Raw genomic sequence first — 15,504 nt, 5'->3', positions numbered from 1 at the left:
TCCGGTAGGGGAAGGAGTGGTCGTCTGTCCAGGGTGTATAAGCCTGTTAAGGGTTGACCAGAATTTTTGAGGGTTATTGTGACTAGCTTGTTGGAGATTACTATAATAACTTCTTTTATCAGAGAAAATAGCTTTTTTGGTACAGTTTCTTAGATGTCTAAAGGTCTGTTGGTCTACACAAGATTTGCTAGCTCGCCATTTTTTCCACGCTTTGTTTCTAAGTAACATTTTTTGTCTTGTATCTTTAGATAGCCAGGGGGCAGGTTTAGATTTAATTCGGATGGAGCGTGATGGTGCATGATTATCTAGAATAGTTAGGAAAGTGGTGTTGAAGTATAGAACAGCTTCTTCAAGGGGAAGTGTCTTTAGTGGGTTCCAATTGCAGGCCTTTAGTTCGGTTCTAAATTGAATAGGGTTGAAACATTTGAGATTGCGTAGGGTCCTATAGATAGGTGTATTGTTAGAGGCATTTCTTTGTCTAATAATAAAGGTTAGATTGTGATCACTAAAGTCATCAGGTACTGTCCCAGACTGATATTTAAGTTGAGGTTTGTTAATGAGTATCCAATCTAGAGTGCTTTCTTTGTTGTTAGATTTATTAATCCTAGTAGGGGTGTTTATTATTTGACTAAAACCATAGAGGTTAATATGAGAGGCTGGGTTATTAGTAGTTAAAGAGGACCAGTCCAGATTGAGGTCACCAAGAATTATGGTTTCTTGTGGATAGGAGGTGGTGAGCCAACTAAGGATATTTTCTATAGTAGTGGAATTATTTCCAGGAGGTAGATATATACAGATAATATAGATGGACTTTTTAGGGTTTAGTTGCAGCTTCGAGATGAGAAGTTCAGTCTTATTACTGTCTGGGTTAACATAGGGTATTAATGTTACACTAAGTTCTGTTTTGAATAGAAGTGCAACTCCTCCGCCTTTTTTAGTTTTGCGGTCAAGTCTCAGGATGTTATAACCTGGAGGTAGGATTACATTATCTTTAGTAAAGGGTTTCAACCAGGTTTCAGTTAAACAGAGAATATCAAAGGAGTGATGTTGAAGTAGGGAGTGGAGATGGGTAATTTTGTTATTGACACTTCGTATATTAAGGTGACCTATGAGTAGAGTATTTGGATTAGAGGTTGGTAGTGGTAGGGAATTATATTCCATGTTTGGAGCTGTCTATAGTTATGAATATGTATCTGATATGTTTAAAGTTAGCTTTTTGTCCATAATAGAATACATAACACAAAAATGTGCCCTCAATTATGTCTGTATATAAATGCATTTCACTTAATACTAATGTCCTTTACGATAGCATAAAGAGAGGAAGTTTATGTAAATATCTCAAAACAAAGGACATTGCTTTCACACAAGAAACTCATTTAATAGAAAAGGATGTAAATAGAATGTTTTTAATGGATATTCAATACTTGTTGAATCTCATTACCAGACCAAAAGAAGGGGCACTATGATCTTGTGGAAAAAATCCTTACCTGTACCTAAAGTTATTGGCTCATATTCAGACAAAAATGGTATGTTGAGTATGGTAACATTGAAAATAAATAGAAAGTATATCACTTTAGTTAATGTATACTGGATACCTGGTATCCGAGCAGAAACAGCAAATAAATATCTAGAATTAATCTCAAGTGAAGTTAAAGGAGACATTATATGTGCAGGGGACTTTAACTGTATCCTTTCTAAGAGTGACACTACTAAAAGTGGCAATTTTAGATTGTCAACCAACCATAGCCAAAATAATTTTATTAGCACTTCTAATATGAGGGATATCTATGTCATAAGAGAGTCAGAATCCCATCAATATATACATTACTCTTATAGGTTTGGTACACAAACAACTATAGATAAGATATTTGTTACCAATTATTTAATATCCAAGATACAGGAGGTTATGATCAGTTCATGTCCACTGCCCGACCACAACGTTATCTTCTTTAAAGTACACATAACACCTAGGGATTTGATTTTCTGGCAGAGACTACCTGCATATATCACTAAACTAAAGGATTTTAGAGAATGACTATTAAAAGAAATAAAATTATTTCTCGATATAAATGATAATAACAAGACTTCTAGAATTATACTCTGGGATACATTAAAATTGTATTTATATGGTAAAACTAAAAGTTGGTATCTAAACAAAAGGAAAAAATGGGACAAGGGGTTAATAACAATACAATCAAAAATTGATACATTAAAAAAGAACTTAGACACGAAAGATGTTACTAGAATTTCTGAAATAAAACAACTGAATCTGACATACACAGAGATTTTAAATCACAAAGTATCAATAAACCTAGAAAGAATAAAACTACAAACTTATTCAACTAGTCCCAAAAATATGCATAGGCTTGCAGTTAAATCTAAAAGCTTGACAAATGCCAATCATATTAAAGAAATTATAGATAATTCCAAGAAGAAACCTAAACATATAACTGATTTAAAAGAAATACTAGAGGCATTTAGAACAAATCATGAAACAATGAATAGCACCAATTCAATGAACACTGACAACACTCTAAAGGATGAATTCTTGAAAGATAACAAAGAAAACATTAACAAAGGAACAAAACACTAGACTACAAAAACCAATATCATTAAAAGAGCTTAAGGTAAGAATACAAAACATTACAAATAATAAGGCTCCAGGTCTTGATGGATTAATAGGAGAAATATATAAGATACTTTCAGATGAAACTCTAATGAAGAATTCAGAATGACAGTGCTTTTCCTTCATGGAAGTATGCCATGATTTCTCCCATCTTAAAGCATGAGAAAGACCCTAATCTAGTGACTTCTTATCGCCCTATTTCTCTTTTGAATGTGGACTACAAGATTTTTACATCAATTCTGGCAGACAGATTAAATCACGTCTTGCCAAAAATAATAAAAGATGATCAAACAGGGTTTATCTCACACAGAAAGGTCCAAAATAATGCCATTAGAATTTTAACTTTAATTGACTATGCAAACAAAAAAAAAAAAAAAAAAAAAGGAATTAACAGTCATTAGCTTGGGTTTGGATAAAACTGCGGTGGTGGTGCTGCGGTAGTGTTGTCGCCTCACAGTAAGACGTTGTCTTGTTCAATTCTTAGCTAGAGCGTCTTCTGTGTGAAGACATGCATGAATGGGCGTACCTTCGTTGAAGGTTGTGTGTCAGTGCCGGCAACTCGGCACGTAAAAATCTACTGCGAATCATTAGCAGACCGGAGTTCCGCTGTGGCGACCCCTAACCAGGAAAAGCCGAAAGACACAACAAGCTTAGGTGTGGATAAAGCCTTTGATTCTATAAGCTGGCCATATTTATTTAAAGTATTAGAAATATATAACTTTTCCTCAGATTTTATAAAACTGTTAAGCAAATTATATACCATTTCTATATCATATATTATAATTGGAGCTTTTCTATCAGGTCCACTTAAAATAATGAAAGGCACCAAGCAAGGGTGTCCTCTATCTCCTGTATTATTTGCTATATCAGTGAACACTTAGCTAATTACATAAGAACTAATGACAAGATAAGTAGCTTTAATATTAATGCAAATTATAATTCCAAAATTAAGCTTTTTGCTGATATTTTATTGTCAAACGGGGACATAGACTCTACAGTTGAACACCTTATACAATCTCTACATAATTTTGAAAAGATTTCAGGTTTAAATTTTAATCATAACAAAACTGAAGCTATTTTGCTGAACAAAAACAAAAAAAAACAAACAAACCCCATCCTTAAAAAATACAGTAATTTTAACTGGACAGATACTATATTTACATATTTAGGGATATATATATATATATATATATATATATATATATATATATATATATATATATATATATACATATATATATATATATATATATATATATATATATATATATATATATATATTTATATAAACAAATTGGAAAGATACTATACAAATAAATTATGCAATGTTAATAAACACTATCAAGGACCATTTAAACAAATGGAATAAAATGTTTTTTTACAATAGAAGAAAGGTTAACCTTAGTTGAAATGATTATATTACCTACAATTTTGTATATCTTCAAAACTATAATAGCTTCTCATTCAAAAAAACTAATGAAGCAACTTAACTCTATTAGTTAAATTTCTATTTTTTCCAAAAAAAACAAGAATTAGTTGTGCATGGCACTACAGAAATTGGGAAGAGGGTGGGATAGCTCTTCCATACTTAGAACTATATGCAGAATCAATCATTCTCAATGTCACAAGTCAATGGCTAAATTATAAGTACACATCTAATTAGAAAAACTTACATAAAACAATATTAGTAGACAATAGTGAGGAAACGATAAACAATGATATGTTTTCTGAAGTAGAAAACGTTTATTTGGTCATAAAAAAACTTCTGCTATAATACAAGTAGAAAAGAAACTTTATTGACTATGTAGTAAAGAACTTAAAATAAATAATAAACAAAAGATTACAAGACAAGAGACATTTTATTTTTATTGTTTCCTATAGCTTTTACAAACAAATATTTGGACTCTTACAATACGAAAAAATAGGAGAAATGAAAGGAAATGGATTAGTGTTTTGGTACCAATTTCTTGACTCCAATTATAGTCAGGAGGCTACTTCCCTCACAGCAAGATATAACATAAATCAAAACAATTGGCTAAACATACAGATATTCAGAGAGTATATAGTAAATTAATTCAAAATAAGTCAAATAGTGAAATCCACATCTAGAAACAAAATTCTAACATGATTTTTGCGAAATTAATGCATTATGTAAGAATGATGGGTTTTCAGTATCAAGATTATATAGAAAACTACGATCGGACATACAAGCCCCAGATGAATGTCTATGGAATTACGCAGAAGAGGTTAATAAATTTAGATTCTCAGAAAAGGAGAAAGCAACAATACTTAAATCAATTAGTAATACTACATCTCCTCCCTTTTGGAAAATCTACACATGGAAATTCATTCACAAAAGTTTCTTCACTACTAATAAAGTGGCACTGATATCCGGTAATGAAATATCAGATGCTGGAAATGTGAAGAAACAATATGTGCAGACTGGTTGCATATGTTTTTAGGATGGCATTTAAATTTTTCAAAAAAGTGTTGTGGTCGGATAAATGTGACGTTTTTTGACTCACTGTTATTATTTAATGCTCTGATACCAGCATACATTCCAAGTACACAAATGCACCTACTCTGGTCCCTCCTTGCAATAGCAAGAAAAAACATTACCTCACATTGGAAAAGTAAAAAAACTATACCATTTGTGGAATTCATATCACTACCCAAAATTGTATGTAATAGAGAATTACTGACTATAACTTCAAGAACTTCAAGAATGACACAAACAACTGGTTTGGTTAAATCTTAAAAAATTGTTAGATAAAATGTGAATGTATTATCAAAAGCACATCTGTTATGGACACTGTATATAGTTAGGTTAATTTTCGTTGTTTAAAAGTATTATTACACCTGTATTTATAAACATCAATAAAAATTATGTGAAAAAGACTATAATGATTAAATTGTCTCTTGAGTGATACTTAAATAGTCAGCAAAATTCTGGGCCTTTGACTGAAAAGATTTCAAGCCTGCATAAACTAAAACACTGCTGGTGATTCCCTGATGTATTTCTCATCCATCCCCTCTTTGTTGATCTTGTTTTTAAACCCGGTGATTTTAAGCTGCCCACCCCTACTGTAAATTGAGCTTAATAAGCTCCTCCCTCTCTAAACTGCTGTTGATATTATGAATTAGTTATTTGTCTTTCCGTGTGCTTATAGTGAAAAAGTGCATTTTCCCTCCCATTGTCTGTTCTACTTGATCTAACTTCATTATCTAGCTAGCTGTTAGATAAAATACTGTATCTTATACTCTAGCAACCGATTGCTTTTACATAAAATAGGGCTGCTACTTTTCATTGTGGCTAAAGCCAGACTTACACCATACATCCCACACTTCCCATAACCCCTCCCATTCCCTACCCATTTCATGGCATCACCATCATCACATCACATGACGGGGAATGCCCTCTTTTTCCAATCATGATGCCCTTTATCTGCAGATTTACTTTGCTTTTTGTGAAAAAAAGCACAGTAAATCCACCAATTGAACCAACTCTTGACAGTCTATTTTTTTGTAAAACAGAATACCAGTATTTTCTGGACTACCAGACAGTCAGTTTGATTTCCAGAGAGTTTGGGGGGGAAAGTGGATAGGTGGCAATGTTAACAGCAGAAGAGGTCAGTGGGTTTTCCATATAGTGCAATGGGAGATAGCCTGGTCTGTTTAGGTTTGGGGAAATACTTGAGATTGCTGAATGTAATTTTATTGCCTAGAGGGCTTATTAACCAGCTTATCTTGCTTTTTAATGCCTTTATAAATTCTGTACAATTGAGTGGCTCCTGGCTCATTTATTCAAAGGGAAGTACTTTTACTGAATAATCACGCTTTTATAAGCTATTTCAAGTACACTGCTATATCTATATCTTTAAGTTTGTTTGTAGTAGCATTTCACTCCGGACACTCCTTTTCTATGCTTTTACATTAAGAAGACTGGGATTTATTCATCTAGTGGCAGTACATATTTACCTGTTCTATCTGAGGTGGGAAATGCAAAAAAGGGGTCCAAGTATATTTTGCACTTCTCATCACCTGACATGCACTGTTCTGATACCTCGATAGAATAGACTAGATTTAGACCTGCTGAATCTAGCATGTTATTGATAGATGTCAGCATTAAACCAGTCTATTATGAAGTGCTCTCCTGCACCCTTGTTGCAAACGAGTGTGAATCCAGCCTTGTCTGAGATGGGGTTTATTGGAAAAAGGTTCATTGTGTGCTTTCCTATTGGTAGATTTGCATAAAAGTGTCTAATTTCACCTGTGTTTAAGCCTCATGTTTGTGCTCAGTTAACTAAAGCTGCTTTACATTTGGCATCCTTTGCCAGAGGTATTTCTAGTTTAATTCAAGGCATTCAAAGAAAAAGAAACAATAAAATAAGTATATTTTGTGATTCCTCTACACTTTTTGAACTGTATTTTATTAAATTGCTGCATCATTTCTGTGTTTTGACTGTTTTACTGTTTGTGACTGCTTCATTCTCTGCACTTGATTTGCACTGTTCTGATTTCCAGATAGCATAGACTAGATAGAGGATAAATCTAGATTCAGACCTGCTGAATCTAGCCTATTAATACACTTCAGCACTAAACCAGCCATCAAACATTAAGAAGGGTTCCCCTGCACCCTTGTGGCAGAAGAGTGTGGATTCAGCCTTGTCTGAGCTGAGGATTGCTGGATGAAGGTTCATTGTGTGCTTTCCTATCCATAGATTAGCTTAGAAGTTTTTTAATTTCACCTGTATTTAAGCCTTGCATTTGCACATTGCAGCACACTGTGCAATAGGGGTTAGCAGTGCCTGTAAACATGCAAATGACTTAAAACTTAATTTTTCCCTAGATATCTGTCAGCAGAACCCTCCCAAGCTTCCCTATTGCACTACAGGTGCACTGAGCAGCATTGCCACACATCATCAATAGCCTTCAATAGAACAAGCACCTTTGTTTGTCATAAAAAAAAAACGGTCAAACTAGCCCACTCCCTTCTCTAATAGTACATACAGTAAAAACTTGCTGTAATGGATGTGCAGTTTCCCATCATTTCACCAGCCAGCCTGATTGACATGGGCATCCTGAGGCAATGTAGTAATTGCCTCATGTATACTGACAACCACTTACTCCTAAAATAAATACCCTATGTGAGAAATGTAATTACACTATAAAATTAAAATCAATTCTCTCATGTAACAATCAACCGGACATTAAACAGGTTGTCAGCACACACACACTTGACCTATCACACAAAATGAGGTCACGACATATAAACCCACATATATGGAGGTACTCACTAGAAGCCTACCAAAAGATCAGAGACCTCCCAAACATAAACCACTTGCACACACTGCTATGCAAATGGAAACCACTACACATAATACACACACAAGTGCAACAGCAAATAAGCCACTAAGGCAAAACATCTCAAAACCTAATGTCTTGGTCATAGGTGACTCCATAGTGAGGCACACAGATGTCCCCCTCACCAGGATGGACAAGGAGAAGCTCACAGTCAGATGCCTGTCAGGTGCCAGGATCCATCAAATCACACATGCATTAAAGTTACTCTACAACAAGTACTGTTATGACTCTGTCATAGTCCATGTAGGGGTGAATGACATGAGATATACCTCTCTGGACCATATGAAGAGAGACATGACTGAACTCTCAGATTATGGTCCTAGCCCTAAGCAGCATTCTACCTTCACCCAGGATGATGCCACAATATAAACAAAAAATGATTGACTTCAACAGTTGGCTCAGTTTGTGGTGTTAGTCCCGAGGGATCCAGTATCTGTCAACCTGGGAAGACAAGGTTGATAGACCATACTGCTTTTCCAGAGATGGTCTGCACCTGTCTCCTCTAGGCTTTCAGGTACTGGCAAAGGAACTTGCCTCCCACACAGTGCCAGTTTCAGCCAATGTCAAAAAACAAAATGTCCAATGTAACAAAATCCACTCTTGACAAATTCAAGGTTCTGCTGCTTAATACTAGGAATATAAACATGAAACTGCACTCCCTGGAAGCAATCCTCACCTTGGAAGATGCTGATGTCTGTGCAGTCACTGACAGCACCTCAGCCCTGCAAGGCTACAAAGTCTTCCACACATTCAGATTTCAAAATTAACATGAAAGAACCAAAGGTGGAGGTGTATCCATCTTCATTAAAACCAAACAGTCTGACTCTCTTAAACTACTCCATGTCCAATTAACTACAGGCAAAATACCCTACCACATAATTGCTAGCTGTAGGTCTCTCAGCATGAACAAATATAAGCAAAAGCCTATCTGGCCTTACTGGAGTCATTCACCATACAGCCCAATACTTTAGTCATGGGAGATTTGAACTATCCTTCCATCAAGTGGGTGACATACATGAGCATGAACATGCTTGCCCAGAGGTTCCTGGACTTTGTCAATCTGGAAGAGACAGTATGCACCCCCACGAAGGGCTTAAATGTCCTAGCCAGAGTACTCACCAACATGGCAGGGAGTCACTGCACTCCCCCCGTGCGATGCCCTCCCTGGTATGTTGAACCATAAATAAGTCTTTCTCAAAGTAGCTAGTGATCCTGTCACCACCACAGAAGCAATAAAATTAAAAAGTTTTCCAAGGCAAACTACACCAACTAAGCAATGGTATAAAACGTTTTATAGCCGCTGGAATCACAGAAAATACTGACTCCTGTGCAGAGGTGTCCAGAAATATGCTGTATAAACACTTAAGGAACTGTATAGATGCATCTGTATCTGATCAGATTAAAACCAGGTCCTCCAGAAAAAAGCCACCCTGGTGGATCTCAAGTATAAATAGCTTATATAACAAAAGGAAGGAATGGATGTCTAAGAACAAGAGGGAACTGACTCGGCAGAGGAAGAATTTCCTCAACAGCTAGAACAAGCAAATCAAAAATTGTGTAAAGTCTTGTAAAGCTAATTATGAAGCTAAAATAGCATCCCTAGCTACAGATAATCATAAGGCATTCTTAAACTATATCCAAAATCTAAAAGGGAAGGCCCAGCTATGTGTCACATTGGTAGTATATGGTACCACTCATACTAAATCAGAGGAAATTGCCAACCTGCAAGATGAGAGATTTTGTGCAAACTTCATCCCCCCATTCCAACCAGCCACACCCCAAATTGTACCTGTCAGCAGTCCTCAGTCTAGTATCTCTACAGATCAGGTCATATCTGTTCTCTCCAAGGCCAAAAACATGGCCTTGATGGGACCAGACAACATCCCAAGTGCTTATTAAGCAATCTAAAACAGGACCTAGTGGACACACTTGGTGTTCTCTTTAACCATTGCCTCAGAATTGGCTTTGTTCCAGCAGAGTGGAGAACAGCAATAGTAATCCCCTTGCACTAAGTGGGGTCATCAACAGACTCTGAGAACTGTAGAACCATAAGTCTAACCAATCTCATCTGCAAGGCCATGGAAAGGATCATCATGGATCTTTTCAACAAGGACATAGGCAACCTTCAAGCCCTAGACCCAACCTAATTTGGCTTTGTTAAGGGTAGATCATGCTTATTAAACCTAGTAGACTTCAAGAAAGCTACCAAAGCCCTGGATGAAGGTAAGACAGTGCATGCTGCCTATCTTGACCTAGCCAAGGCTTTTGATACAATCCCCCATTCAGGTATCATTGAGAAGCTCTCCCTGCTGGTGATTAACACTTACATCTCTAGATGGGTAGCCAATTGGCTCACTGATAGAACACATACTGTCAGTGTTGGTGACTCCACCTCTACCAGTAGACCTGTCACTAGTGGTGTTCCACAAGTATCTGGACTGGGCACTTTACTGTTTGGAATCTACTTCTCAGAAGTCCAGGATAAAGTAAACAGCTTTTGGCTTACCAAGTTCACTGATGATTGCAAATTGGGTACAATCAGTGAGTCCCTCAATGATGTTAACATATTACAGAAGGGGCTAACACAGACAAATGACTAGTGCCAAAGTCACTGTCCAAAACTAAACACAAAAAAGTGCATTACTATCCCCTTTGGCAAAGTGGAATTCCCTGCTAATTACAATAATGACAGATCCCCCCCCCCCAAGTTCAATCTCAGTGGTGTGAGATCTATGAACACAGTTAGACAGCAATCTGAACTTTGACCACAAGTTTCCACAGTGGTAAGTAAAACCTTCTATGCTGTGCATCTCATAAGTAAGGGCATTGCATCCAGGTCTAATGATGTTATAACTCCACTGTACTCGATCCTCACTAGATCATTAATAGAATACAATGCTCCCTTCCACATGTAACTCACCAGACACCTGTAGCAGCTGGAGAGACCACAGAGGTTTCTCACTAGGAAAATACAGGGCCTCCAAACCATGACTTATGTGGATAGACTAAAAGCCCTGTCACTGAACTCTGTATCATATAGGCTGCTGAGAGGTGACTTTGCCTGGCCGACAGGGCAATCTCTGACCCTGTCATGATGAATATGCTGCACATCTGAAAGTCAAATGCCACAAGAGTCACTCACTCTAAGGATCTTAACCTAGCCTGTGACATTAACAGTACATGTTGGAGAGACAGATACATCTCCCAGAGATTGCTGCTACTCTGAAATAAAGTTACAATTCACGTGAAGCAGGGCTCTTCACTGACCCTATTCAAGCACAACCTGGACAAATGGATGAGAGACAGCAAATTCAACCTGGGGGTGGCACCCATGCACCTCATGGACAGGGGTAGTCAGTGTTTATCATAGACTCACTCTGCAAATTACATTCATCTAAACAAGGACAACTGAGGCAACTAGGGATTAACACGGCCAGGCTTGTAAGGACTCTAGGGCCATTAGCCTGGTAACTTCCTATGAACCTATAATGTGTGCCATTACTGACCAACTGTAATCCTCAGTGGTTTACAAGAAAGAGAAAAATATATATATGAGAGACAGGGCAAAAATATAGGGCAAAATCAGAGATGTTCTGCAAAAAAAGACTGTTGAAAAGTATGTTCTATGGTCTTTTTTCCTACTGGCACTCCACCACCACACTTCTGCTGAGAATCTGTGTGTGGTATGATAGCAACTCTACCAGCATATCTCCCAAGTATTTTATTCAAGTATCAGGGACAAAACCAGGAAAAAAATGGAGGGTTTAGGCCAAAAATCAAGAACATTTTTTAAATATTACTCTAATGCAATTTTAAAGAGTTAATAAAGCAGCAGGTTTTGCATTGATTTGCATTTTCTGAACAATATGAAAGAAGAAACTTTAATGTCTGTCTTAAGCTGACGGGGAGTCATGCTTGATGAATCCTCATTAAGTAAAAGAGTTACTTAATAGTCAGAAGCAGCTACTCCCCTCAACCCCCACCCATGTGAGCAAATTCATTATTTCTAGCAGGTGTCATGTGAATCTAGTCTAACTTATGTGGGTTTTAATATATTTGCATTTGTCAGGTATGTTAGGAATGTCGAAACATGAACAAACTGAAGGAGGACAGTATTCTACACTTATGCTGACTACTACATATATAATCTCATATGAATCAATAATTATAATACAAACCTGTTCACTGTATATACTTAGTGTTGTATTACTTGCTACATCAGTTAAATTCCTTTAATATATATATTTTTACCTTTTATACCAATATTATAGGTTCATAGGTGTATACTAGGTTAATCACCACAAGGGACTTTTTAAGCTAAGTCACGCATCTCAAATCTCTGACAATTTCCGGTTCCCTTAATAAGTATTAGCAGGGGCTTGGGAGATGAACCGTTTACAGGCTGCCTGTTTCCATTAGAGATATAGGTGCCAAACCAGGAATGGGTTTTCTGTTCCCCATCCAGTTGTTCAAGGTATACTTGGATTGGTTTAGGGAGGAGCTGAACTTCACATGTTTGGGGAGTCAGCTACAGAGAAGGGTTAGTCTCTGGGATACATACCTGTCCCTCTCCAGTCCTATTTATATTACAGGCAAGGTTTACATTTTTATAACAAGTAATCTTGGTGCTGTTTGTTTTGTGGATATGAAGGAGGTCCATCAGGGTGGGGTCTGATGATACCTTGTATGGCAGGCAAAGATCTCCCCCCTTAACAGCCTGTAAGAGACATAATACAGGGTTAGGGCTTTAAGGCAGTCAGCAAAGGACATGTTACTTAAGCCCTGTATTTTTTTAGTGAGGAACCTCTGTGGATGTTCCAGTTGTTGGGTATGCCTGAATAGGTACTTACTAAATGGGGCATTGTACTCAATGATAGGTCTGAAAAATGCTGAATACAGTGGAACAGTGACCTCCTTGGACCTAGTTGCCATACAGTTGTTTATAAGTTGTACAGCACAGAATGACTTCCTCATTACTGTAGATATGTGATGGTCAAAGGCAAGATTACTGTCAATGTGTGTCCTCAAGTCCCTGACTACTGGGTCTACTCTTAGGGATGTGTCAATATGATAGTTACCAGGGTTGGGTGACTTCTGAAGGATACTGTTATTCATTTCTTGGCATTTACTTTTAGTCCATGGCTCAGACAAAAGTTATCTGCCAGTGTCAGCCCTTCCTGGAGAACATTGGTGCTGGGGGATTCTATGACTACTGAATCGTCAATGATTTGCAAATTTAGTTAAGGGGAGACCTTTGACATTGGCCTTGGGTTCAGAGAAGTAAATGCAAAAAATAAGTGATCCCAGAACCAAACCCTGCTTGTGACTGGCTTCTTTGTAGAGGTGGATGTCTCTATTCTAACAAGTTTATTTTTTCTTCTTCTAGTCTATTTTTTGGATACTGTAATGCATGCTGCTTGTAAATTAAGCACAACTGTAAATGTATATACATGTATCTGTTATAACTGACATGTTTTGCAACTTTATTTACTTGGAGTTCTCCCCGACTCCCCTAGAAAGGGCCTAATTTAGTTCTAGTCAGATTGCTCAATTCAACAAATTTAAATAAAAAAGCAAACTCACAAATTAATAATGGTAACCTACTCATTAATCTTGAATCAGACTGAACTGATGTCCTACTTAAAAAAATGTTGGCATCGGTCCTGAAAGTTACAGTTCTCCAGGAGGCCAAGAAATATTTTTGTGTGCGTGTGTGTGTGTGTGTGTGTGTGTGTGTGTGTGTGTGTGTGTGTGTGTGTGTGTGTGTGTGTGTGTGTGTGTGTGTGTGTGTGTGTGTGTGTGTGTGTGTGTGTGTGTGTGTGCGTGTGTGTGTGTGTGTGTGTGTGTGTGTGTGTGTGTGTGTGTGTGTGTGTGTATGTATGTGAGTGTGTTTAGTTTGCTGTACAGTCCTCTTCCACTCCCCAGGCAGTTGTTCAGACATTCACTTGTCCGTACTACTCTGCTGTATGTCACTTCTACAAGGAGTATTTTATCCCTACAATACTGACACTATATATGTAAAGAGCACAGAAGCTGATTTTCATTCTAGCCTTATCATAGCATAAGTGTCTGCCTCAACCTCATGAAGACTACTCTGGATTGCACCTTGACCATTCTGTACTTCAATATATAACTGTAGCTCGTCCTATACATTTTTAAAGTGCACTCTCTGCCTGCTGTGTGTTCTCTGATTCTCTGATTAATGCCAAACACAGCAACTTCTTTCAGCTCTAAGCACAAATGTAAACACATGTACACACTGTTGTGCAATCCTCCCTAACTTGTAGTTAACCACACTATCTTGAATAGCATTCTGTGCTCTCATTTAAATACCATGCAGAGCAGGTAAAGAGAGCCACACAATTTTATTTTATTTTATTTTTATTTTATTTTATTGTCTTTGAATTCTGTAACTATCAGCATCACATTCTATGTAGAATGGAAGCCCTCTATCATTCCCACCACCCATCACCATTCTTCTTCAAGTAACTTGCTTTTCTTTTATAGATATATTCATAGATTTGTACTAGCTAACTGACCTTGTTGGCTATTTTAAGCCTGGCCAATTATCCCATGTGAGAATCAAACTCTGCACCTTGTGTCTGCAAGGTAAATACCTTAACTATTATCCCAACCTCCCACCATAATTTAAGGTCAGAATCAAACCCTACACCTTGTGTCTATGAGGTGAAGACCTTAGGGATTATACCAAACCCACTGTCTTAACAGCCTGAGGAGGGTTCTTTATTGGAGCTAAATTATGTAATATCACACAATATCATGCCATGCTTATGAAACAAGTCCTTACTTAAAAATCTTGAACCGATGGGTATAAAGAAGTTCAAATAACAAACAGTAACCCAAATGACCAAGTTTATCACTGACTTGTGCAGAGCAATGCAGCTACTCACTGTAGTGGTTGATGGTGTTAATGAGACGGACTCCAACCTGAGCATGGTTGTTCGTCATCAGTACAACGTCAAACAATTCCTCACTGTCGGGATACAGCTCTAGCAACCGGCAATTAACACATTCCAGGGCCTGAAACAGTGGAAATGAAAAAATAAAACAGTTAAACTTCTACTAAAAAGACACTTTTCACTAGACTATAAACTCACAAAGCTAGAAGAAAGCTGCCCCACTGTCCAACACAAGTCAAGAATTATGAGATAATCATACTACTGCATTTGAATAGTTCTATCCACTATTTTAACAGTGCATTTTAAAAATCATTGCATTCTTTGTACTGTTCATCTATAATATTTAATCAAGAGCTTGTTCTTTTTATTCTAATTTCCCATTCTAGCAAATTAAGTTTTTATTCCTTTCTTGAAAGTTAATACTTGAATCTATAGCATATGATGTTATCTCTGTAAGCACAGTTCTAACCTTTGCGGCACTTTTTTTACATAGCATTCCTCTAATTGCCCAGGATAATGAGGCAAATGTTTTTACCTGAATAAAGTGGTTCTGACAAACATCATGGACTTAATACATTCAACAGATTATTTCGA

General features: G+C 37.0%; 1 protein-coding gene across 1 annotated transcript in view; it reads right to left on the bottom strand.

Moving 5' to 3' along the window:
* The window catches only part of LOC122813058 (cytosolic 5'-nucleotidase 1A-like), a 701,175-nt gene that overhangs the window by 254,344 nt on the left and 431,327 nt on the right, over nucleotides 1-15,504 (bottom strand). Inside the window, exon 3 of the mRNA XM_044085180.1 lies at nucleotides 14,902-15,031. Coding sequence (XP_043941115.1) covers nucleotides 14,902-15,031 — 130 coding nt within the window. The remainder of the gene's footprint in view (nucleotides 1-14,901; nucleotides 15,032-15,504) is intronic.

This window comes from Protopterus annectens, chromosome 1.part1 (genome assembly GCF_019279795.1).
Source record: "Protopterus annectens isolate FY-2018-M chromosome 1.part1, PAN1.0, whole genome shotgun sequence".
NCBI classification, from domain to species: domain Eukaryota; kingdom Metazoa; phylum Chordata; order Ceratodontiformes; family Protopteridae; genus Protopterus; species Protopterus annectens.
Note: the sequence above shows the minus strand (reverse complement) of the source record. Positions and strands in the feature narration are given on the sequence as shown.